General features: G+C 42.0%; 1 protein-coding gene across 2 annotated transcripts in view; it reads right to left on the bottom strand.

The window, feature by feature from the left end:
* atf6 (activating transcription factor 6) overlaps positions 1–21,230 on the bottom strand; it is a 214,308-nt gene that overhangs the window by 59,119 nt on the left and 133,959 nt on the right. For both annotated transcript variants that reach the window (XM_055641983.1, XM_055641984.1), the window contains exon 15: positions 17,234–17,318. In XM_055641983.1, the coding sequence (XP_055497958.1) occupies positions 17,234–17,318 (85 nt within the window). The remainder of the gene's footprint in view (positions 1–17,233; positions 17,319–21,230) is intronic.

Here is a 21,230-nt window from a genome sequence, read left to right as displayed (position 1 = left end):
TAAACTACAGACAAAGTGGTGTAGCTGTAGTTATCAAGATAAGTCAGTTAGATAATGGAACAAAGGAAAAGGCTTCCAAAGTTGGCAAAAAAATCAACATGCCTGAGGATTGGGAAAACTTCAGAAATCAAATGAAAAACCAAGGCATTGGTAAGGAAAAGAATAGTAGAACACTAGTGAGAGATATAAAATACTGTAAAACCTTCTACGGATATGCAAAAAGGCAATGATTATCAGAGACACAATGAACTACAGATGCAGGAAAATGGGTAAATGATTAATAGATGATTAGGAAATGATAACCAAATATGGTCCCTGATGGGCTGAAATCATATTGATGAATATGGGGATGGCAAGGAAATTTTACAAATATTTTACATCTGCATTTGTGGAAATTTTCCTCCTGGAAATAATGGAGAACAAGTCAAGAAGGAATAAAGATCTGAAATAAATTATCATCACAAAAATATGTATCGAAGAAATTAATAAAATTGAAGAGCAATAGATCTCCACATAACATGCATCCTGATGTTTTAAAGTGGATTTTAATACATGAGGAAATACATGAGGTGCCTTCATCCAAAATGCCATAGACTTTAGAAGGTTATCATAGATTGGAAGATAGCAAATGCACCCCATTATTTTAAAGAGGGAGGGGAAAAACTGTCATCAAAATGCACTCAGTAATGCTGCAAACAATTGGTGCGGCACAGTGGCATAGTTGGTAGTGCTGCTGCCTCACAGTGCTAGAGACCCAGGTTCAACCCTGACCTCGGGTGCTGTGTATGCAGAGTTTGCACATTCACTATGACCGTGTGGGTTTCCTCCAAGGGCTCTGGTTTCCTCCCACACCCCAAAGGTGTGTGGGTTAGTAGGCTACATGGCCGCTGTAAATTGCCCCTAATGTGTAGGGAGTGGATGAGATGGGATTACACAGAACTGGTTTGAATGACTGTTCAATGGACGGCCTGGACTTGATGGGCCGAAGGGCCTGTTTAAATGTTATAACTTCCAATCCCAATTGAAATAATTCAATTATTAACAAAAAAATAAAAACAAAATTAAAAACTGAAACTTAAATGTACCAAAAATATATATAACATTGAAATAAACTGGAACTGAAAAACAATTAAAATACTTTGATTGATTGCAATCATTCTTCTCCATTCAAAAATATGAAGATGTTATTCCTGCACCACGTTAGACTGGCATTAGTTATTTAGGTAAAATATCCTCCATGAATGCTAGAAAAGAGCTGTAACTGCCAGCTCTTTTGCCGCACTCCACTAGACGACTGACACTCTGGACAATAGGTGCTATCAAGTTTGTGACTTCTGCAATTCTGAACATGTGGCACTTACGTCTGGAAATATTTGCAGGGGTGGATTTGCCAGCATGGTTCAATAAGATTGAACTCTTTTTACAATCTCCCAGAGGAAAGGAATTTAATATTAATAATCTGATGCAGGTGACATTTCGGAAAACATTCCACTTCAAAGATCATAAAAGTTGCAGAAGCAAATTTGCACTGTCATCCATTTCTTTCTAAAACAGGAAATTAGGCAGGTTTGCAGCAGCTTGTCAAAACATAGGATAAATTCTCAGATCTATTTTTAGGATTTCTTAGTAATGATTATAACTGGACATTTTCATTTAGCTACTGAAAATGATCTATTTTTTAGTTTCTTAGTAATAATTATAACTGGACATATCTATTTAACTATTGGAAATGACAAGATCTTCAACTAAAATGTATTGAATATGCGAATCCAGCATTTTCTAGATGCCAAACACTGTAACTAAGAAATCAACTGCAGGCAGGAACTATTCAGTTCATCAATGCCCCTTCCACAAAGATATTTTGATTCAAGGCTGGTATCAGTGTTCCTCTCATTCCTTCTGAATATGTCGGATTTTTGACAACTTTTAATAGGAAAATGTAAACCTTAAACCACTGTATGAACAGTGTTCACACTAGCTGGAATTGGCGGTGCTGCCCTGCAGCTCGCCTGCAGTCCATTTGTCTTTTCCTTTTTTTGTTTTTTTTCTCCTGTTGTTTTGGTTTATTTCAGTTGTGTATGTGTGGGGGGGTGGGGGAGAGAGTTTTTGGTCTCTTCCTTAGGGGGGGATGCAACCTTTTCTTGTCGTATCCCCCGTCTCCGTCTGCGCTGAGGCCTAATGGCGGAGCTGGTGACCTCCAACTGGGACCAACCTCGAGGTTCCTGAGGGAGAGCCAGGACTTACCGGCGCAGGGCTGGCACCCAGTGGATTCGGCCGTGTGCCCAGTGGACGACAACGTCGGGAGCTTGCAGGTCCCAGGTTGGTGAACTGTTCTCCGGGGCTCCCGCAACAACAGCTTCGACCGCTGGACTGGAGGGTGGCAGCTTCGTCCGTCCCGGGCCGCGGAGTTTGAACCGGCCTATTCGCGGAGCTCAGATTTGGCCGCGGGACTTACTTACCATCACCCGGCGGGGTCATAACATCGGAAGCCTGGATCACCTCAACGCAGAGGGAGAACAAGGAGGGAAGAGACAAGCACTTTAAAACTTTTGCCTTCCATCACAGTGAGGAGGGCCTGGTGGACTCACAGTGGTAGATGTTAAATCTGTGTTTATTGTGTGCTTTGTTGTTTTATTCTATGTTATGACCGCAAGGCACGAAATTTTGTTCAGACTGTAAAGTCTGAATGACAATAAAGGATACTTTACTTTACTTGAAGACTCTTCAAGTATTCCGTGACAGATGCAATACAAGAACGCCTGGTTGAGATAACTTTTTTGTGACCAATCTCTCCTTCTGCAACCATTACTGAGTTATTTCAGTAATCGTTCTTTTGAATTTATCACCCCCACTGCCACCCCCCTACTGCTAAACATCCATGCTACACACCTTTCACCCTTGTACAACTTCCTGAGAAGACACAAGGACTCATTGTTTTTTTTTTCAATCTGCAATTCATTCTGTTTCTGAAGTTACTAACCTTTTAAAAACAGCTTCAAAATATTAAAGTTTTCAAAGTTTTCAAAGGGGCACTCAAGCGTTCAAACCACAAAAAAATCAATCCACTCACGTCGGTTCCTCGGGTCGACGCCCGCCCACGGCTTCGCTTGGGTCGACGCCCGCCTGTGGCCTCGCTCGGGGCGACGCCCGTCTGCTGCCTGGTGGGGAGGCTGCTGCTGCAGGCCAAGCCCGGCGACTGGGCCTGGGCTGGACCAGAGCCTGGAGCTGGAGTGAGGTGCCGAGCTCAGGGCTTGGGATGGGGCCGTGACCGGCGCTGAAAAAAAAAGCCGCCGGTGGGACCAGAGGCGAGCCCGGCGATGCAGTCGGGACCTGGACTGGAGATCATGCGGCAGCCAAGCTGGCGGCTGAAGTCTATAGCCCTGGTGCTGCTCTACGACCTGGGTAGGTGCTGTGGCAGGGAATGGGAGTGAAGAGAGGAGAATGAGGGAAATTAGGAGAGAAATTAGGAGGAAAACGAGGAGGGAGATGGGGTGGGATCTCTACCCCCTCCCTCTCTGCTCCTCTCTCTATACCTTCCCTCTCTATTCCCCTCCCCTTCTCTCTCCCTCTCTACCCCCTCCCCCTTTACTCCCTCCCTCTCCATTCCCTCAAACCTCCCTCTCCATCCCTCCCCCTCTATCCCCCCCCCCCCCCTCTTATTACCCCACCATCCCTCTCTACCCCCCTCCCGCTCTCTCTACCCCCCCCCTCTCTACCCTCTCCACCTCCCTCTCTGCCCGCCTCCCTCTCCAGCCGCACCTGTGCAGTTGGGGGCTATGCGTGAGTGGATAGGGCGGGGGATGGGAAATGAGAGAAAAGGAGCGAATGAATAATCTATCTATCTATCTATCTATCTATCTATCTATCTATCTATCTATATTATTACTAAAACTCTCATCTTGACCACTTCCGGTTTGTATTTTTCTTTAAATTTGCGCAGAAATGGTAACCTATATTGCTAGGATTTTACGCCAGCTTACTCACCATTCTCCTCTGCTCCAAGCGCAACAAGTTTTGTTCCGATCGGTGAAATATGAGAAAAGTTATGAAGGTTTAAAAAATCGTGAGATCAGCAGATTGGCCTTCTCACCTGTCAGCCACCATGAAGTAACGCCCCTTCCAGCACCTGCGTAGAATGAATCCCCAGAGGGGGGGGGGGCTGAGTCTGTGAGCAGCGCGTTAAGTTGAACCGGTAGCCCGAATGAAGTCGGAGTGGGACCGGGAGCTGCTGCGTGAGGCCGAAAGCTGAAGGTACGGGGTGAGCAGCGTGCGAGGTGCGTTTGCTGCAACCACCCCCCCTTCCCACACCCCCCCTTCTCCCCACCCCACACCCTCCCCCCACACCCCTTCATCCACACCCTCCCTCCCCTCCCCCCATCACTAGTGACTCTTGCTATGTCATGTATTTGTAGTTACGTCCACTAGCTTGATAGGTGATACCAATCTGACAAAAGTATTGAAGAGTGCCGAGGCCATCCATCTCAAACTCAACCCCAAAAAATGCAAATTCAGAGTGAATGAGGTAAAATACCTAGGCCATATATTTACCAAGGACGGCCTGAAAACTGATACAGCGAAAACCTGTGCTATTAATGAACTTCCAGCACCCACGGATTTGCACAGCTTTCAGAGGTTCCTTGGCATTGCTAACTATTTGAGCAAATTCATTCCAGATTTCAGCGAAATATCAATCCCAATGTGCTATCTCACACACAAAGACTCTGCTTGGACTTGGCATGAGCAACAACAGACAGCGTTTGACACTCTAAAACGGCAGATGTCGGCCACCCCTACTCTAGCGTACTTTGATCATAGACTGCCTATTACACTTACATGAGACGCCTCACAACATGGCCTGGGCGCTGCATACCTTCATAATGATGGCCATGGCAATAAGCCTGTTGCCTATGCCTCGCGCACCATGTCTGACACAGAACAACGATATGCCCAATTTGTTCATGGTTGTGTTCGCCTTCAAAAAGTTCAAAATTTCATCTTTGGTCGCACAGTTACAATTGAAACCGACCACCAACGTCTTAGCGGCATTTCCAATAAACCTATTCATAACTCTCCAGCGCGCCTACAACGGATATTACTATAACTTCAAAAATATGACATCCTCCTCACCTACGAATGTGGAAAGGATATGCACCTAGCGGACACTCTTTCACGTGCACCTCGGACAACCTGCAAAGATCTGCCCTCGCGGGATAATGACTTTATCGTGATGACTGTATCCTTCATCCCTTCATCATGGATGGAGCACCTAGTTGCCCACACTGCCACCAACAAGACCATACGGTCACTAACTTCTGTCATTAAGTTAGACAACTGGCCAGACAAGCATTACAATGTTCCATTGTCAGTCCGACCTTTCTTCCCTGTTCGGGACGAATTAGTGCTACAAGACGGCATTGTTTTAAAAGGACACAAGGCCGTGGTTCCTGTTTCACCGGCATTTTGATGCAGGACACCCAGGTGCTGAAGCCAGTTTCACGAACAAAAAGCATGTTTTACTGGCCTGGCATGGCCGAGTACATCAACGAAAATGTGGCAGCTTGTGCTGTGTGCAATAGCCTGGCGCCTGATCAACAAAAGCAACCACTTCTGCCACATCCTGTACCTGTGCTCCCATGGTCTGCAGTGGCAGCTGATTTATTTGAATGGCACGGCAAGCAGTACCTGGCGCTCGTGGATTCGTATTCAGGATGGTACGACATTGATTTTCTCAGCAGCCCCACTTCCAGCGGCGTGAGTTCCAAATTATCTCATCATTTTTCCATCCATGGATCTCCAGGCAAGCTGTTGACTGGCAATGGCAGCCAGTACACCAGCCAACAATTCAGAGAGTTTGCCAGAAGCTGGAATTTTCACCACATGACCAGCAACCCTGAGTATCCAGGCTGGCTGAACGGGCTGTCAGAAGTGCAAAACAACTCATGGAGCGCTCTCACAGGGCTAAATCTGACGTATTCCTGGATTTGCTCAACATTTCCCGTGACCCTGCCTTGGGTTCACCTGCTCAACGATTGTTGTCAAGGCAGACCAGTACCCCGTTGCCCGTAGCAGAGCAAACATTAATCCCACATGTCTTTCCTCCTGAGGTTTAATCCAGGTTGCAACAGAAGCGTAACGTTCAAAAGAAATGGTTCGACAAGACGAGTAGGCCTCTTCCGCCATTGACCAAAGGACAGGTGGTCCGCTTACACTGACGAAGGACATGACCGTATTGGGGTGACTTCTGGTCCCACATCGGAGCCACGTTCGTACATTGTTAGAGCCGATGGCGGCAGCTACCGACAAAACAGACAACTTCTGCATGTGAAGGAGCCAATCCTTCCTCCTTATTATCCAGATCGTAAAAGTTCATTTCAATCTGCATCAAGTGACCCTCACCTGTTCTTGCCAGCACAACAATCCATGCCTACGACAGTTCCTCTATCTGTGCCATCTTCGCCTGCACCAGTCTCCTGCTTCGACTCCAGACACATTGGTCCACTCCCCCACGGTGGTGACTTTACACTGTCATCAGTTGTGATATTTGCTTTGCTTAGTTATGGGTATACATCGTTATTGATTCTTTCAGAGGGGGGATGTAGATTAGTGGCTCATGCTATGAGTCATGTATTTGTAGTTACGCCCACTAGCTTGTTAGCGTCGCGGTCTGCTGCATTTCGTTAGTCTTCAAGTGAAGTCTCAAGTGAGAACTTGTATTGCTTGTTCCTAATAAACTCTATATAACCTGACATGGTGTGAGGCCACTTTTATTATTAGGACTACAAATCAACAACCCCCACTTCCCACACCCCACCCATACCACAACCCCTCCCCCACACCCCCCCTCCCCCTCCCCCCCCTTCCTAACACCCCTCCCCACACCCCCCCTCCCCACACTCCCGCCTGCGCAGTCAGGGATGATGGGTGAGTTGTGGAATATTGCTTTGCGGGAACGGGTTGTGATGGGGGAACAGGTGAGTGGTATAATATTGCGTTGGGGAATAGGTTGCGTTGGGGGATTAGGCCTCCCGTGTGACTGGGACCCAAAACGTCCCACTTAGTCTTCTATTAATATAATATCAAGGGGGGGAACAGGTGAGTGGTGGAATATTGTGTTGGGGGACCAGGCCTCCTGTGGGACTGAGACTTGGTCTAGTATTAATATAATATCAAGGGAGGGAGGGTGTGTGTGTGCGTGTGTGCGTGTGTGCGCGTGCGTGCGTGTGTGTCAAATCAAATCCTAATGTCACAAAAAAACCACATCTGAAGAGATAATTTATTTCAGCCTTTGGACATGACTAGTTTCTTGGCACATTATTTTCACTCTGGTTTGCATTTTTTTTTAATTTTGGCCAGGTTTCGTGTCAGGACTCTTCATGTTCTCCAGTGATGCTGCCTGCCTGTCCTACTAAGATACTCCAGTACTTTGTATCTTCTTTTTTTTTGGCAAACCAGCATCAGCAGTTCCATGTGTCTACCTGGTAAAGTTTTGTTTATTTTAGCCTGGGAAACTTCAAGAATTTGCCCTTCAGATTGGCCTGACAGATTCAGCTCCAAATAAAATACATTTTGCCGAAAGAAAAACAAACCTCCAATTTTAGAGAACTGGTAACTTGTAATGGATGTTCAATGGTACATTTTCGACTTGTACATCCATATACAATAATGAGATACAATAATGAAAAACAATTTTCAAAGCTAACTGACCAATAAGACACTGCATACAAACAAAAATGCTGGAAATATTCAGCATGGGTGGCTCAGTAGTATAGTAGGTTGTGCTGCAACCTCACATCACCAGCGACCTGCATTCGATTCTGGCCATCTCCTGCTGCTGAGGTGGATTTTGCTCATTCTCCAGATCACCAAATGGGATTCTCCCACATGCTGCAGTTGATAGTTAAATGCTTACTATAAATTACCCCTAGTGCAGGTTACGTAGTAGGAGAATCAGGAGAAAATGACGATGGGCATGTGCGAAGACTAGGAATCACATGAGAGGAAATACATGAGAAATAGAGATTGGTAACGTTTCTCTGGAGGCTGCGAGAACCATGAGAAAATAAAAAATGAAGATAGGCAGTATCTAAAGAGTCAGAAACACAGCATTTCAGGTTGTTGATCCCTTATCAGATGGTTCCAATATATCAGCAGCTGGAACATCAATTTTGCTTTTGATACTTCCTGAACAATTATTTCAAGAAGTTGTTACTTCTATTTCAAATTTTCAGCTTCTGTAGGATTTCACATTTGATTTAGGGTTGTGGTCATTGAGTTAAGTACAATAGTCGGATATAACAGCACCAAACCCTAAATCACTGCCTCAAAAAATATAATGAGCAACCAAAAGCAATATAAAAAGCTGGTAACTAAGGCTTTATTTTATTTATTTGATGGAAGGGGTAAGTAGCCAAGGGTACCCATGGGTCAAAATGTTAACTTTTCACATACAAAAAAAGATCAAAAGACAAAATAATGGGATGACCAGCAGAAATTGTTCTTGATGTACTGCCTGCTCCTTTGGTCTCAGCACAGGAAATGATGTTTAATCCAAAATCTGTAAACCGCACACAAAAAGCTGTCTACCAAAAATATAAACTTCAAGGGGATTTATAATGAATTCCTGGTCTTAGCAGAAGAAACAAGCTTACGGGTGAAGAACAAGTGGAAAAAAAGTAAGTAAAGTGAGGAATGAAGCCACCAGAATTGGGTCATGCTTTTCAACAAACTGCACTGACCAGTATTCCAGCATAAAATATCAAGTTAGTGTAAAGAACAGCTCTAAATACAAATTATGAAGCGCAGATGGTCAATGAATCATTTTCACAGATTGCAAATGATCACATTAAAAATGTCAGTGTTCAAAGGAACCATAAAATCAATCTATAATATTAAACAGTATAATAATTTATTGTTATGGTGATTGATGTTCAGTGTGTAGTGTTCAGATGTATGTGTGCTAACCAAAGAAAAGGCTTCCAGATGGGATCCACTATGAATTGACGAGGTGATATGGATCAGTGGCAAGCTTATGCAGCTGCCCGACCCCATATCCTACCTGAAAGTACTTATTCAGTGAGACGTTATCTAAACCGATGAAGTATGAAATGGTACTGCTGAAAAACATTCATAAATCACCAGTACTGCATTGATGCTGAATTAATTTTTCTTCATAAGATTGATATTACTCTGCAATTGAACCCAAATGGCCTTACATAATTGAGGCATTATTGAACAAATATATTGTTAGTTCTTTAACTACATTGTACCTTAAAACAAATGCATTTAGGGGCAAAATATTATTGATTAAATGATATTAAAATTATATATTTTTTACAGAAAGTCCAATGTTGAGGCTGAACAGTAACAGCTACTATAAATATCAATAACTCTAACTGCACCAGGGTTATTCAGCATTTAACAGGCAATGTTAAGTACATGCAATTTCAAATATATTGCAACTGTAGATGTTGGATTAAACCATAGACACAAAAAGCTGGAGTAACTCATCAGGACAGGCAGCATCTCTGGAGAGAAGGAATGGGTAACGTTTCGGGTCAAGACCCTTCTTAACTGATAATATGTTGCATTAATGTCAGCAATTTAATTTAAATCCAAGAACTATCACAATTTCTTTAAAAAATGTTAAAACATATATCATGGTATAATTCATTAACATTCTGAAACTTCAATTATAATCACTATTCGACAATGGTTTTCAAGATAGTTTGCCCAAGCAGCTCAGAGTAAAAAAATAGGGTCCCCCGGTGGCTGGGGAAAATCACCCATCCTCACCTGGCAGAATGAGCCTGCAACCCTATAGGCACAGCCATGGCTGTCACTTAAACAATTCTGCGCATCCAACACAATGCTGCGCATCCAAACGACAATTGCGCCTCTGCTGTGGCAGACCTTTCAAAATCATTTCCAGGCCACCTAATAAGTCCCAGCAATCATTAAAACCATGGCACAGACTGAGACTCACCAGCAAGACTTTTAAAGGGTTGGAATTCATCGTGTTGCAAGTGGCAGAGGACAAGTCTAATGCAAAAGCTCTACATTTGGGAAAACTTTACTGGAAAGTCACTTTATCTCGCCACATTCTCCAGTCTCTTTAATTTTTTGAGTGAAAAAAAAGGCTCCAAATTCAAAGAGCGTTAGAGCAAAGCAGCAGTATGTGGGGTAGCACTAAGCAAGATATACTTGTATATGCTGGATATATTCCATAAAGATCTTTTTTTCCCCAACATAACCTTCAGCTATTTCACCTTCTATCATATCTCACTATTCCCTAATTCTCAGTAGTGTTAGCCAATGCATATTCAGTGGACAGTGGCCGAACCATTCTCCATTTTCTATCTCCTTCTCATCTCATAATGAATTCCACATCTAATACGCTGTAAATTAAACAACATTTTTCATCAACATTCCATTAGCCTGTTTATGTCCTGCTTGAATCTATCACTATCCTCTTCGCAGTTTACAATAATGCCAAATTTTATGTCATCTGCAAATTTAAAATTGTGGCCTGCATCCAGTGACTATTTCATTAATAACTATCAAGTCCATACACTGACCCCTGTGGAATGCCTCAATTCATCTTCCACAAATGAATTATTCACCATGATCCTCTGCATGCATTATTTAGCTATCTATGTCAATAATCCCTTTTCTGTCACTTGTTTCAACGTTGTTAGACTGCATGAACTGATCCACGTCATTAACTTAACCTGTTACCTCACTGCTATCAAATTCCACTTTCTGGAAACAATTCGCTCCTTTGTCCTTGATGCTGTTACCAACCCAATTTACATTGGGATAGTTAAACTATCCCATTGTTTTTGCAGTTCTCTTTTATTTTCCTGCATATTTGCTCCCGTGAAAGTGATATAATATATAAAATTGAAATATGAATTGTAATCATCATTAACGATCTGAACCCAATCTATTATTTTATGAATTTTGAAAATAAAACAAATTAAATAGAACTAAAAAGCTGCTTTTAAATTCGTACATAACAAGAGGCTTGCCTTTTCTCTGCTAGGCAGAAAAGGAGAATATTGAAATTACATTGAACTCAACATATCACAGCCCAGTTTAATAACAGGAACAGGTCTTTAGAACAACTGCTCTATGCCAATGTTCATACTCTGCAATCCCACTATTATCTTTCTTCAGTACATCTTATCCTTCCATTTTTTTTCCTTCTGGTTTCATTAATTTCCACTGAAATTAATATTTGCTATTACTTAATAAGTCTTTACCTTATTTTGAGTTCCACTTTCTGACTGTTTTCTGGTCAATGATATTTCACTCAAATTCCTTAAAAAAGTTTATTAGTGACCATCTTGTATTTATGGGTCACAACTGTGACCTCTCAGATATACAAATATTATGTAGAAACAAGGAACTGCAGATGCTGGTTTACAAAAAAAAAATGCTGGAGTAATTCAACGGGTCAGGCATCATCCCTGGAGAACATGGATAGGTCATGTTTCGGGTCAGGATCCTTCTTGGGACTGAAAATGGGTCACCATCCAAAAATGTTTCCTCACCCCTTGAGTTACTCCACCATCTTGTGTCTTTTATTATACAAATGTCATCTCTGCCATTATCTGATCAAACCTCAATTGTTTAAAGATTTCTTTTCATTCTCTTTTCTAGTAGTTCCAATTTATTCAGATTCAGATAGTTGAAGATTTGGAACAATAATCCAGCATTACATTTATTAAAGATAGGATGCAAATTTCACATTACATCCCTGTTTTCCCCAGTGCATATTGTATTAGATAATTGCAGCTGACAGAGCAGTTGGGTGGGACAATTGGATTCAGGTTCTGTGAGAAAGCAAGGATTTCCTTCCGGTTGGAAAGCCGCATGGAAAGTATGCAGGCTCACTGTTGAAAGCCAGCTGACCTTAAAGAACATTGATATCTGGAGAAGCTGCAAGGGTACGTTCAATCGCTGTGTGGACAATACTTGTGTTGCAACTCGCATCTCTGGACATCTGCACCACCACAGGAGGTTGCACCAGTCATACAATTCCAGTAGTGAGAGCTATACAACATATGGTTCCACTTCGCTTCTCTAATATTTTCAGACAGTACTTAATGCTATTAAAGTTTTAAAAATCAGCTCATTTTTTTAATTTCAGAAACTAATTTGGACACTTATTCTCTGGTTCATTCATCCACAGTAAACTCAACGTGGCTTCTTTAAGAATGTAAGAAAGTTCAATGATGATAAAAGACCATGTGCATTGAAACTTGTACTTTCTGCACCTTAGCTCTACCATGATTAGATCCAGCTGCATATTCAATATTCCAAATGGTTTTGATTTTATTTCTCGCTTTGCAGGTTATGCCACATATTTTTCATTCTTGGATTTTTTTCACATCATGCCAATTTGAAATATGCTTTCCACTAATTGAAATTTAAGTATTCTGTTCCCGTTTTTTGGCTTAATTTGAAGGAACATTTTAGATCTAACAACACACCTTATAGTTCCATTTGTTTAAAAAAGTGATTTCTAATGTCTAGACATTGAAAGTTAATACCGCTTATAACTCCATAAAGCATCTCTTTGCCAATTCATGTTATATTCATTGGACACCCACAAAGTACATCTTTATTAAACAACATGGAATATATATTTAGTGTGTCGTATTCGCTTTTTTTTCGCAACAGGTAACTGCTCCATATCCATTTGCACTGTTTTTTCTCTTTTACCTGGTATCTTTTGCTTTAATCTCACTGGGAAAATTCAGAAACAGGATTGTAATTAATGTCTTTGGGTGAATGAAACACAATCATTTTTGATAATCATATAGTGCACCCATATTATCACTGAACCTTTCAACTAGCCCATAATATTTACAGGAATGGGTTTGAGTGAACTTTGACAGTTTTTCCCATATGTCCTACTCTTCTTTCCCAACATACTCCTGTCCACCAAAGATTTATGAAACCTGTGCATCTTTGTTATTTTATTTTAATTGCCCAACTTATATATTCTGAGACCCTTGCAAGACATTTTCTCTGGGTATAAACATATCGCAAGATCAAACTGAAAATCTTTTTTTTTTAATTGCAAAACCTTGCATCAATATTTCCCAGCAGATCTTGAGCTTCATCCTTCATTTCCTGATAATTTGTACTTTGGTTTTGGCAAATATTGAACTCCAGCTTTTTTTCTATAAATTGCCTTTTATACCAATCACGCTGTGGGTAATGGTGATGCATGCTTCTTCACAATTATGAATGATACCAATGTAACTAATATGATTGAATTCATATGTGAACCATCCACACAGGTAAATTAGTGAATGCTCTTCAGTAATAAAGAGTAATAAATAGTGATATACACATGCAGTAAATAGATAAAATAAAACTTTGATACAATCATTGGAGACAAAGAAACAAAAGCTACAATATTTCTGACAAATAAATGAAAAGAGAAAAAGAGTTGTTTCAGGTCAAAGACCCTTCATAATTGACCTGATACATTAATTCTGTTTTTCTTTCCAAGATGCTGCTTTACCTGTTGAGCATTTTCCAGCTTTTACTGGTTTCATTTCAAATTTCCAGCGTCAGCCATTTTTTAGATTCCAAAATACCTGCTGAGCGTTTTCCAGCTTTTACTGGTTTCTACGAGTGGGGGGAGGGTGTGGGAGGGGGGTGTAGGGACATTTGATGTATTAAAATCATGTTTTAGTGCATTGTAGAAGTATGTTTCAATGTTTTTTGTTTGAAGTATTTTAAAGAGGTAACTTTTTAAGGGGTAACTTTTTCAACACAAAGGGTGGTGGGTCAATGGAACAAGCTGCCAGAGGAGGTAGTTGAGGCAGGGACTGTCCCAACATTTAAGAAACAGTTAGACTGATACATGGATAGGATAGGTTTGGAGGGATATGGACCAAAAGCAGGTAATGTAGCTGGGACATGTTGGCTGGTGTGGGCAAGTTGCGCCGAAGGGCCTATTTTCACACTGTATCACTCTATGACTACATTATACCTCCACCATGCATGAATGCTTCAAAATCAAGTGGTTGAGTTTTATTACCATATACGCAAGCATAGAAACATAGAAAATAGGTGCAGGTATAGGCCATTCGGCCCTTCGAGCCAGCACAGTACCTCTTTCCTGTTTTTTCCCCATATCCCTTGATTTCGCTAGCCCCAAAAGCTAACTGGCCTACCCTTTATTCTTAAACTGTGACCCCTGGTTCTGAACTCCCCCAACATCTGGAACATTTTTCCTGCAGTTACAGTAAGTGAAAATCTAGCAGGCAAGCAGGATGCTTTCTCCAACCACCCCCATTTGAAGGCCACTATCTTCCACCTTCCGGTTCTGGTTCTGGTCGATTACTGTGCAAACAGTGGTTATCTCGTGCAGGTCACACCGCTTCTACCCAGTGCTTGGCACTTACTTCCAGCAGCCCCTGGTTGTCCTCCAGGATGCACCGAGCCGCAGCCTGGTCCATGCCGGTCCACCTGGGCCAATTTGGCGCAGAGACTCTCACGGCAACAGCGCAAAGCTTCCGACGCCTCGGGACCCTAGAACTGAGGCTGCTTCATGCCCGGAGCTGCAGCGAGTGGCTCGCCAGCCTGGCAAACACTCGCCAGCCCTGGCTCCCCATCCGCATCTGTCCCCGCCGCTGCTTCTGCTTCCATCCCTCCCTCAGCCCCGGCTCTCCAACACCCACGGCTCATGCAGTTGATGAGTTTTGAAATTTTCGTTGATCACAGAATCTCTCACGACATGGCGTGAAACATTTGTGATTAGCGTGAGAGTGTGAGAATTTGTCGAAATCCTTGATTCTCACGCTCAATGCGTGAGAGTTGGCAGCCCTGTCTTTGTAACCTACAGCATCCTACTCAATGATCAATTGATATAAATCCCTCAGCATGGCCTGTGAAATAAAAACACAGTAAAATGTTTCCCATATAACAAAGTAAGAGTTAAAATTGTAAAGTTGTAAAGAGATGTCAACATCAGAAGAAAGTTAAGCTCTTTGGCTTGGCTGGGCCAAGTCGGCAATCTGTGGTTGACATTTTGAACTACTAATTTCATTGTTTACCTCAGATGTTGCACAAATACATCATCTTTCATGTTTAAATCAGACTATAATTTGGCAGCTTTCATTGTTTCAAAGTAATTCAACATAAATGAATGGGTTCAGATTCCAATTTTTTGTTCCTCCACAGCACATAAGCAGTCAGGCTCAGGAGGTCAACAGAGACATGCAGGCAATGCAATTTTAATTAAAGATGAGAACTGGTGCATCTATTTTCTATCATGATAGCAAAGGTAAGTAAGTCAACTGTTGATGAATATAGGTTGATTCAACAGATAATAAGCAGTGATTTTCAAAAGAATGATGCAATGATTGTACAGGTGCACAACCTTTTATCCGGTGTTCCAGAAACCGAAAAGCTCCGAAAACCGGCCATTTTTTCCAGATGTCGTCTGCGCACCAAAGCTCGCGTTTGGCGCCAAACTTGACCCAAAACGACCCACGGTCAACCCAGGTCTGTACTACTGTAGCGGCTGCCTCCTCCCTGGAGACCGGGAGACGCTTAAACATCTGTAAATCATTGCTTAAATGTTAGTCAGTTAGTTTGGAGGGCTTTTATGTGAAGGGGGGTGAAGGGGTAAACTTTAATTCTTAGTCCCCTACCTGGTCGGAGAGGCGGGGAGCGGTCAATGCCTTACCGGGTCGCTGTGCAGTAAGCTCCGCAGCGCTGTGGCCGGTCTGGCCGCGGGCGGCGCTGGTTGTAGCTCCGACCCCGGCAACTCTACTCCTGGCTGCGAGGCGCTCCAAATCCAGCGCGGCCGGACACCCCAGCTCCGCGAATGTCGGGAGTCGGCGACGTCGCAGCGCTGGGATGCGGGCAATGCCAAGCTCCGGAGCGCTGTGGCCGCCGACACACAACATCGCGGAGCGTCGCTGGATTTGGAGCCGCGCAGCCAGGGGTAGAGTTGCCGGGGTCGGTGCTCCAACCGGCGCTGCCCGCGGCCGGACGGAGCCCCCAGCTCCGCGGCTCCAAATCCAGCGACGCTCCGCGAATGTTGGAAGAAGGCGGCCACAGCGCTCCGGAGCTTGCCGCACGGCGACCCGGTAAGGCATTGCCCGCTCCCCGCTGGTATCCCAGCGCTGCGACGTCGCCGACTCCCGACATTCTCGGAGCTGGGACGTCCGGCCGCGGGCCGCGCTGGATTTGGAGCGCCTCGCAGCCAGGGGTAGAGTTGCCGGGGTCGGAGCTACAACCGGCGCTGCCCGCGGCCGGACGGAGCCCCCAGCTCCGCGAGGTTGGGAGTCGCCGACCAGGTAGGTAGGGGACTAAGAATTAAAGTTTCCCCCTTCACCCCTACACCACCACCACCACATAAAATCCCTCCAAACTATCTGACTAACATTTATGCAATGATTCTCCCGGTCTCCGGGGAGGAGGCAGCTGCTCCAGACTTTTCAAACCGCCCGCGCTACCTACCTAATCTACGCTAAAAATCTTCCATTCTGAAATCCGAAAAAGTCCGAAATCCGACAAGTGTCTGGTCCCAAGGCTTTCGGATAAAAGGTTGTGCACCTGTACCATGAAAAAAACAAGCATGGATAAAATAGCCTTCACGGTTCTGAAAAAAAAAATCCATCTTATCCATTTAAAAAATGTAGTTTCATGAAGTGAACATCTTATTTATTTACTATGAAGAGCACCTGCCCACTTTTGGACGTTGAAAGCAAGAAGGGTTTGAAAACTGGTTTCTCCGTGTTGTTTTGGCGATTCAGAAGACTGCATGGAAAATCCAGGAAAGAAAATGATCACCAAATAGCAAATGAAGATGGGAGGAGCAAAGAGTTTGCATTTCCTGCGATATTTCCATGGGAGCTTTACACAATTATTACCCTTAGTAATTAAGTATTTTGGAAATGTAGTCAGTATACTCCTGACCAATCTTTATCTCTTTGAAACCTTCTCTCCATCTATGTTTCATGAACTGATCTGTAATTCCATGACTTCTGATTTTGTTTTAAATCAAGGACAAATATCTTAACTCAAATAAAACATAACATTTTAACAGTAATTGACATTCTTCCACTTACATATATTTGAATCGAATCTCCAAGTGTTCCAGGTTTTCCCAAAATGTTCACATGTACATTGTGTACCTGTAAGAATTATCACCTGGAAAGCTGTCCACTATATTCATCTTTCACTCGTGTGCATCACTTACCATCAATCTTCATTGCTGGTAGAACAAGAGACATTTTTGGTCTGGTTGTCTTGTTATGGCTTATAGCTGGCAGCAAAAAATGATCCTGAAAAACAAATAGATGAAGTAATCTCGCATGGCATTCCATCAAATAGCAAGGGTCGATGCAACTCTCAATATGGAACATAAATTCAGCCTTAGGTTTATTTAATGTTCATCAATTCATGTTTAGTTTATTAAAGGAATTAGCTGATGGCATTTTGAAGTTAGTATAATTGAAAATGGGCAACCCATTTAATCCAGCCTGGAAACTTAACTTCAAGCAAATAGAAGCCATTTCCAATCTTCCCTCAACTTTTTTTCAATATTTCAGCTGAAAGCTCAGACTCTTGATGAGTTACCAGTCCATTGGTTACAACAGAGATCCTGCCAAGTCCTAATTTGGGTTTGATATAAAGAGCATTCTAAATAGTTATCAACTGTGATGGGGTCACATATACACAGATCTTCCTCAGCATTGCAAATCATGGTTGATCCTTTCCATCACTGCCTTGGTGCTGCTCTAGTTGAGTTCATCTAAGTAATTTCCAGTGAGTAATTTGTTTCTGATTTGATCAAATGTTGGAATGGCGTATGAAAATATTTAATTCAACTGCGAAGCCTCCTTTAAGGCGTGCAGGAATAGAGAAACATATTTTAAGCAAATAAAAATAACAGAACAGTTTGTGCTAAAGGTTGTAGGCAAAAAGAACCAAACAGACAAAATGAGATACAAAATACTGGAGTAACTCAGCGGGTCTGGCAGCATCCCTGCAGAGCATGGATAGGTGACATTTCAGTTGGGACCCTTCTTCAGACTCTTCGAACAAAAAATATTTTGCCTAAGTAGCAATGAGGCATATGCACAAAGGGCATCACAGCTTCAGGTGAATAGCAAATGATCACCCAATACAAAAATGGTATCTTACTTTGTGCCTGCCCAGTGAAATTAAAGGTATTGAATGGTGTGGCTTCTTTTGACGAGGTAAAATTGCCATTTTTAGTCTACAGACCTTTTGAAGAACATGATGACTGCCAAACATTCTGATGAGAATGAAAATCATTTTGTGTGCTTTATGTTTTAATTGCGAGAATATTTCAGAAATTCTTTTTTCATTCCCCTCAATTCTCTCTCTTTCCCTCTCTCTCTCTCTCTCTCCCTCTCTTTCACTTAATATTTAATATATTTGTGCTAATTTACAATATTTCCTCAGTCAATGGAAAGTACTTTATAAATTACATTTCTTTTCCCTTTACATTTTCATTGAACTGTTCTTGGAAACAAACCTTATATAAAATCTATACAAACTCTACTTTTTTCTATTCTTCATCCGTATAATGAGCATGACACCTGGGTAAAGTAGATCACTTTTTTATATACAAAATTAGTTTAACATTAAGCTTAAGTGCACATTTTTATTTTTTTTGATATATCTTTGATATATCAATCTTTGATATATCAAGGAAAACTAGTTTCAAAAGATTAAATCCTTTCAAGTAAACACTATCTTTATCCCACGGATGAAGATTAATGTTACTGTCTACTTCCCACATTACAACATGGCACAGGAATTGAAAATGTGTTTCAATTGCCAATCATTCTCATTTTCCATTCTGAACTGGAAAGAAAAATACTTCTTGTTACCAAGCAACAAAATAGTAGCTCTCTACATAACACTATTTTCTCATTATTAAAAATCTTTCTCCCCTGTTATCCCAAGCTGGCTGCATTCTTATAATGCCCATTGGAGTTATTTAACAAAGGTTGCCACAATACAATGTTATTTATGTGGCTGAACATTACAGTACAGGAATGGAATACAGCTCAAGTCTGAAGAATCACTAAATCTTAAAACCAGTGTATCACGATCAACAGCAGAATCCTGGATCTTAATGCCAGTGTTTTAAAATTACAAGCATTCACAAAGATTTTGTCAACTGGTGGTTGTGGATTCTTTATTAATGTTTTTTTTTAAACTTGGTAATTGGAGCTGTAACGATGAGTGCAAACTCCAGGCACAAAGTTTCAAATGAAAAGCTGAGTCATTTACTTTTTTTCTGCAAAATCAATATATAGATGAAACCTTTTCTAAAAATATAGGAATTATTGGATTTGGTGTAGCCTTGCACCAAGTTTATTATCATCACATAATAATTGCATTAAGTACTAATCTTGGGTCTCGATCTAAAACCTTGACTATCCATCCCTCTGCTACCTGACCTGCTGAGTTTTTATGTCGGATTTTGGTCCAGAAATGGAACCATGGAAATATTACACGTAAACCTTTTGATTGTCGCCAGGATTGTATTGCAAAAAGTCAGCATAACCAATGCAATAGTAAACAATGAACGGAGAAGATAAATATAGTTCAGTATGTGGAGGGATGGAGGCGGTTTGGGCGTTTATTATTTGATCGGAGGCAAGGGACTGACTGTGTAAACCCATGCCAAGTCTCTCAGCTTGGGGTAAGTCAACTATGTTTTCTGATCATTGCTGTGAACTTGTCTTAAACAAGCAGACAAACCAAGTCCTGGCACAGACTCGAGGTACCTGGAACAGCTCCTGCCCAGAGGAAAGGATACGAAAAAATATTTGGGAATCCTCTGATTGAAAAGCCATTTAAACAATGAATCCTAAAGATTGTGAACAATACTTCAGGGGAATATAAAGTAGGTCATTTTGATCACCATTTAACCCAATCTAGAACCCAATTATTTCTTTTAGTTCACATCCTGAAGCAGATATGATTAAAAATGATCATATGTGGATTGAAGGGCCTGTTTCTACGCTGTAAGATTCCATGACTATTTCCTTTGACTTATTGATTCACATTAGCACCACTCCTCTGTGTGAGAAAGCTGGTCCTTGGGTCTCTTTTAAATCTTTCCCTCTCACCTTAAAACTATGCTCTCTAGTTTTAGACTCTAATACCTGGGGGAAAATACTACAGCTATTCACCTTTTCTCTGCCATGCAAGATTTTATAAACCTCTGTAAAGTCACCCGTCCACTTCCTCTGCTCCAGGGTCAAAAGACCCACCCTACCCATCTTCTCTTTATAACTCAAACCATCTACACCTGTTCACTTTCTTGTAGATCTTTTCTTGCACCCATTCCACTTTAACGACATCTTTCCGACAGCGGGATAACCAGAACTGTACAGCGTACTCTAAATGCTGCCTGATCACTATTTAGCATAGCTATACTATGACGTCTAACTCCTGTATAACCATGATCAATAAAGGCAAGTGTGTCAAATGTGTTCTCCACCCTCCTGTCTGCCTGCATTGCCACTTTCAAGAATTATGTACATGCACTCCGAGAATCTCTGTTCGACAACACTCCCTGGGCCCCTACCATTTGCGGTACTTGTCCTGCCCTACCAAAATGCAACACGCTGCATTTATCCAAATTAAACTCCATCTGCCATTCCTTGGCCCATTGATCAAGATCACTTTTTAATCTTAGATGGTCTTCTTTACTATCGGGCCTCTTGTCTGACAAATAACCCTCCACTTCCAATCTGTCTCCCACCTTCAAGTATATTTTATATGTAATTGGCTAGCTCATCCAGAGTCCAGCGATCCAACATTCCAGACCAACCTACAATGCAGTACCTCATGAAGGAAAACCTAATACAAGAATGACTCTTTCCTCAGTAATTTTACCTTCATGAAATGGATTGATTAAAAAAAATGTATTGTCATGATTGACAATACCTTACATCCATGTCAAGTGGAACAGCTGCTTTAGTACTCCAATTGTTATGTTAGGCACTTTATCACTCCAATATATGGCACAGAAAGCGTTTTCTCACTTTTGCAGTCATGTTGAGCAATTGGCTGAGATGCAATTTGAAAAATATTGCAAGATGAAGAACTTTTCTTTCTGTGCCAAGGCAATGAATCTTGATCACTGCTGCACACATTAGGGGTGTTGTGCCTTTATTTTCTTACAGTAAGTTCTTCATGTTTCTTGC

Source organism: Leucoraja erinacea, chromosome 10, assembly GCF_028641065.1.
Source record: "Leucoraja erinacea ecotype New England chromosome 10, Leri_hhj_1, whole genome shotgun sequence".
Taxonomy (NCBI): Eukaryota; Metazoa; Chordata; class Chondrichthyes; order Rajiformes; family Rajidae; genus Leucoraja; species Leucoraja erinaceus.
This window is presented reverse-complemented; position numbering and strand designations above follow the sequence as displayed.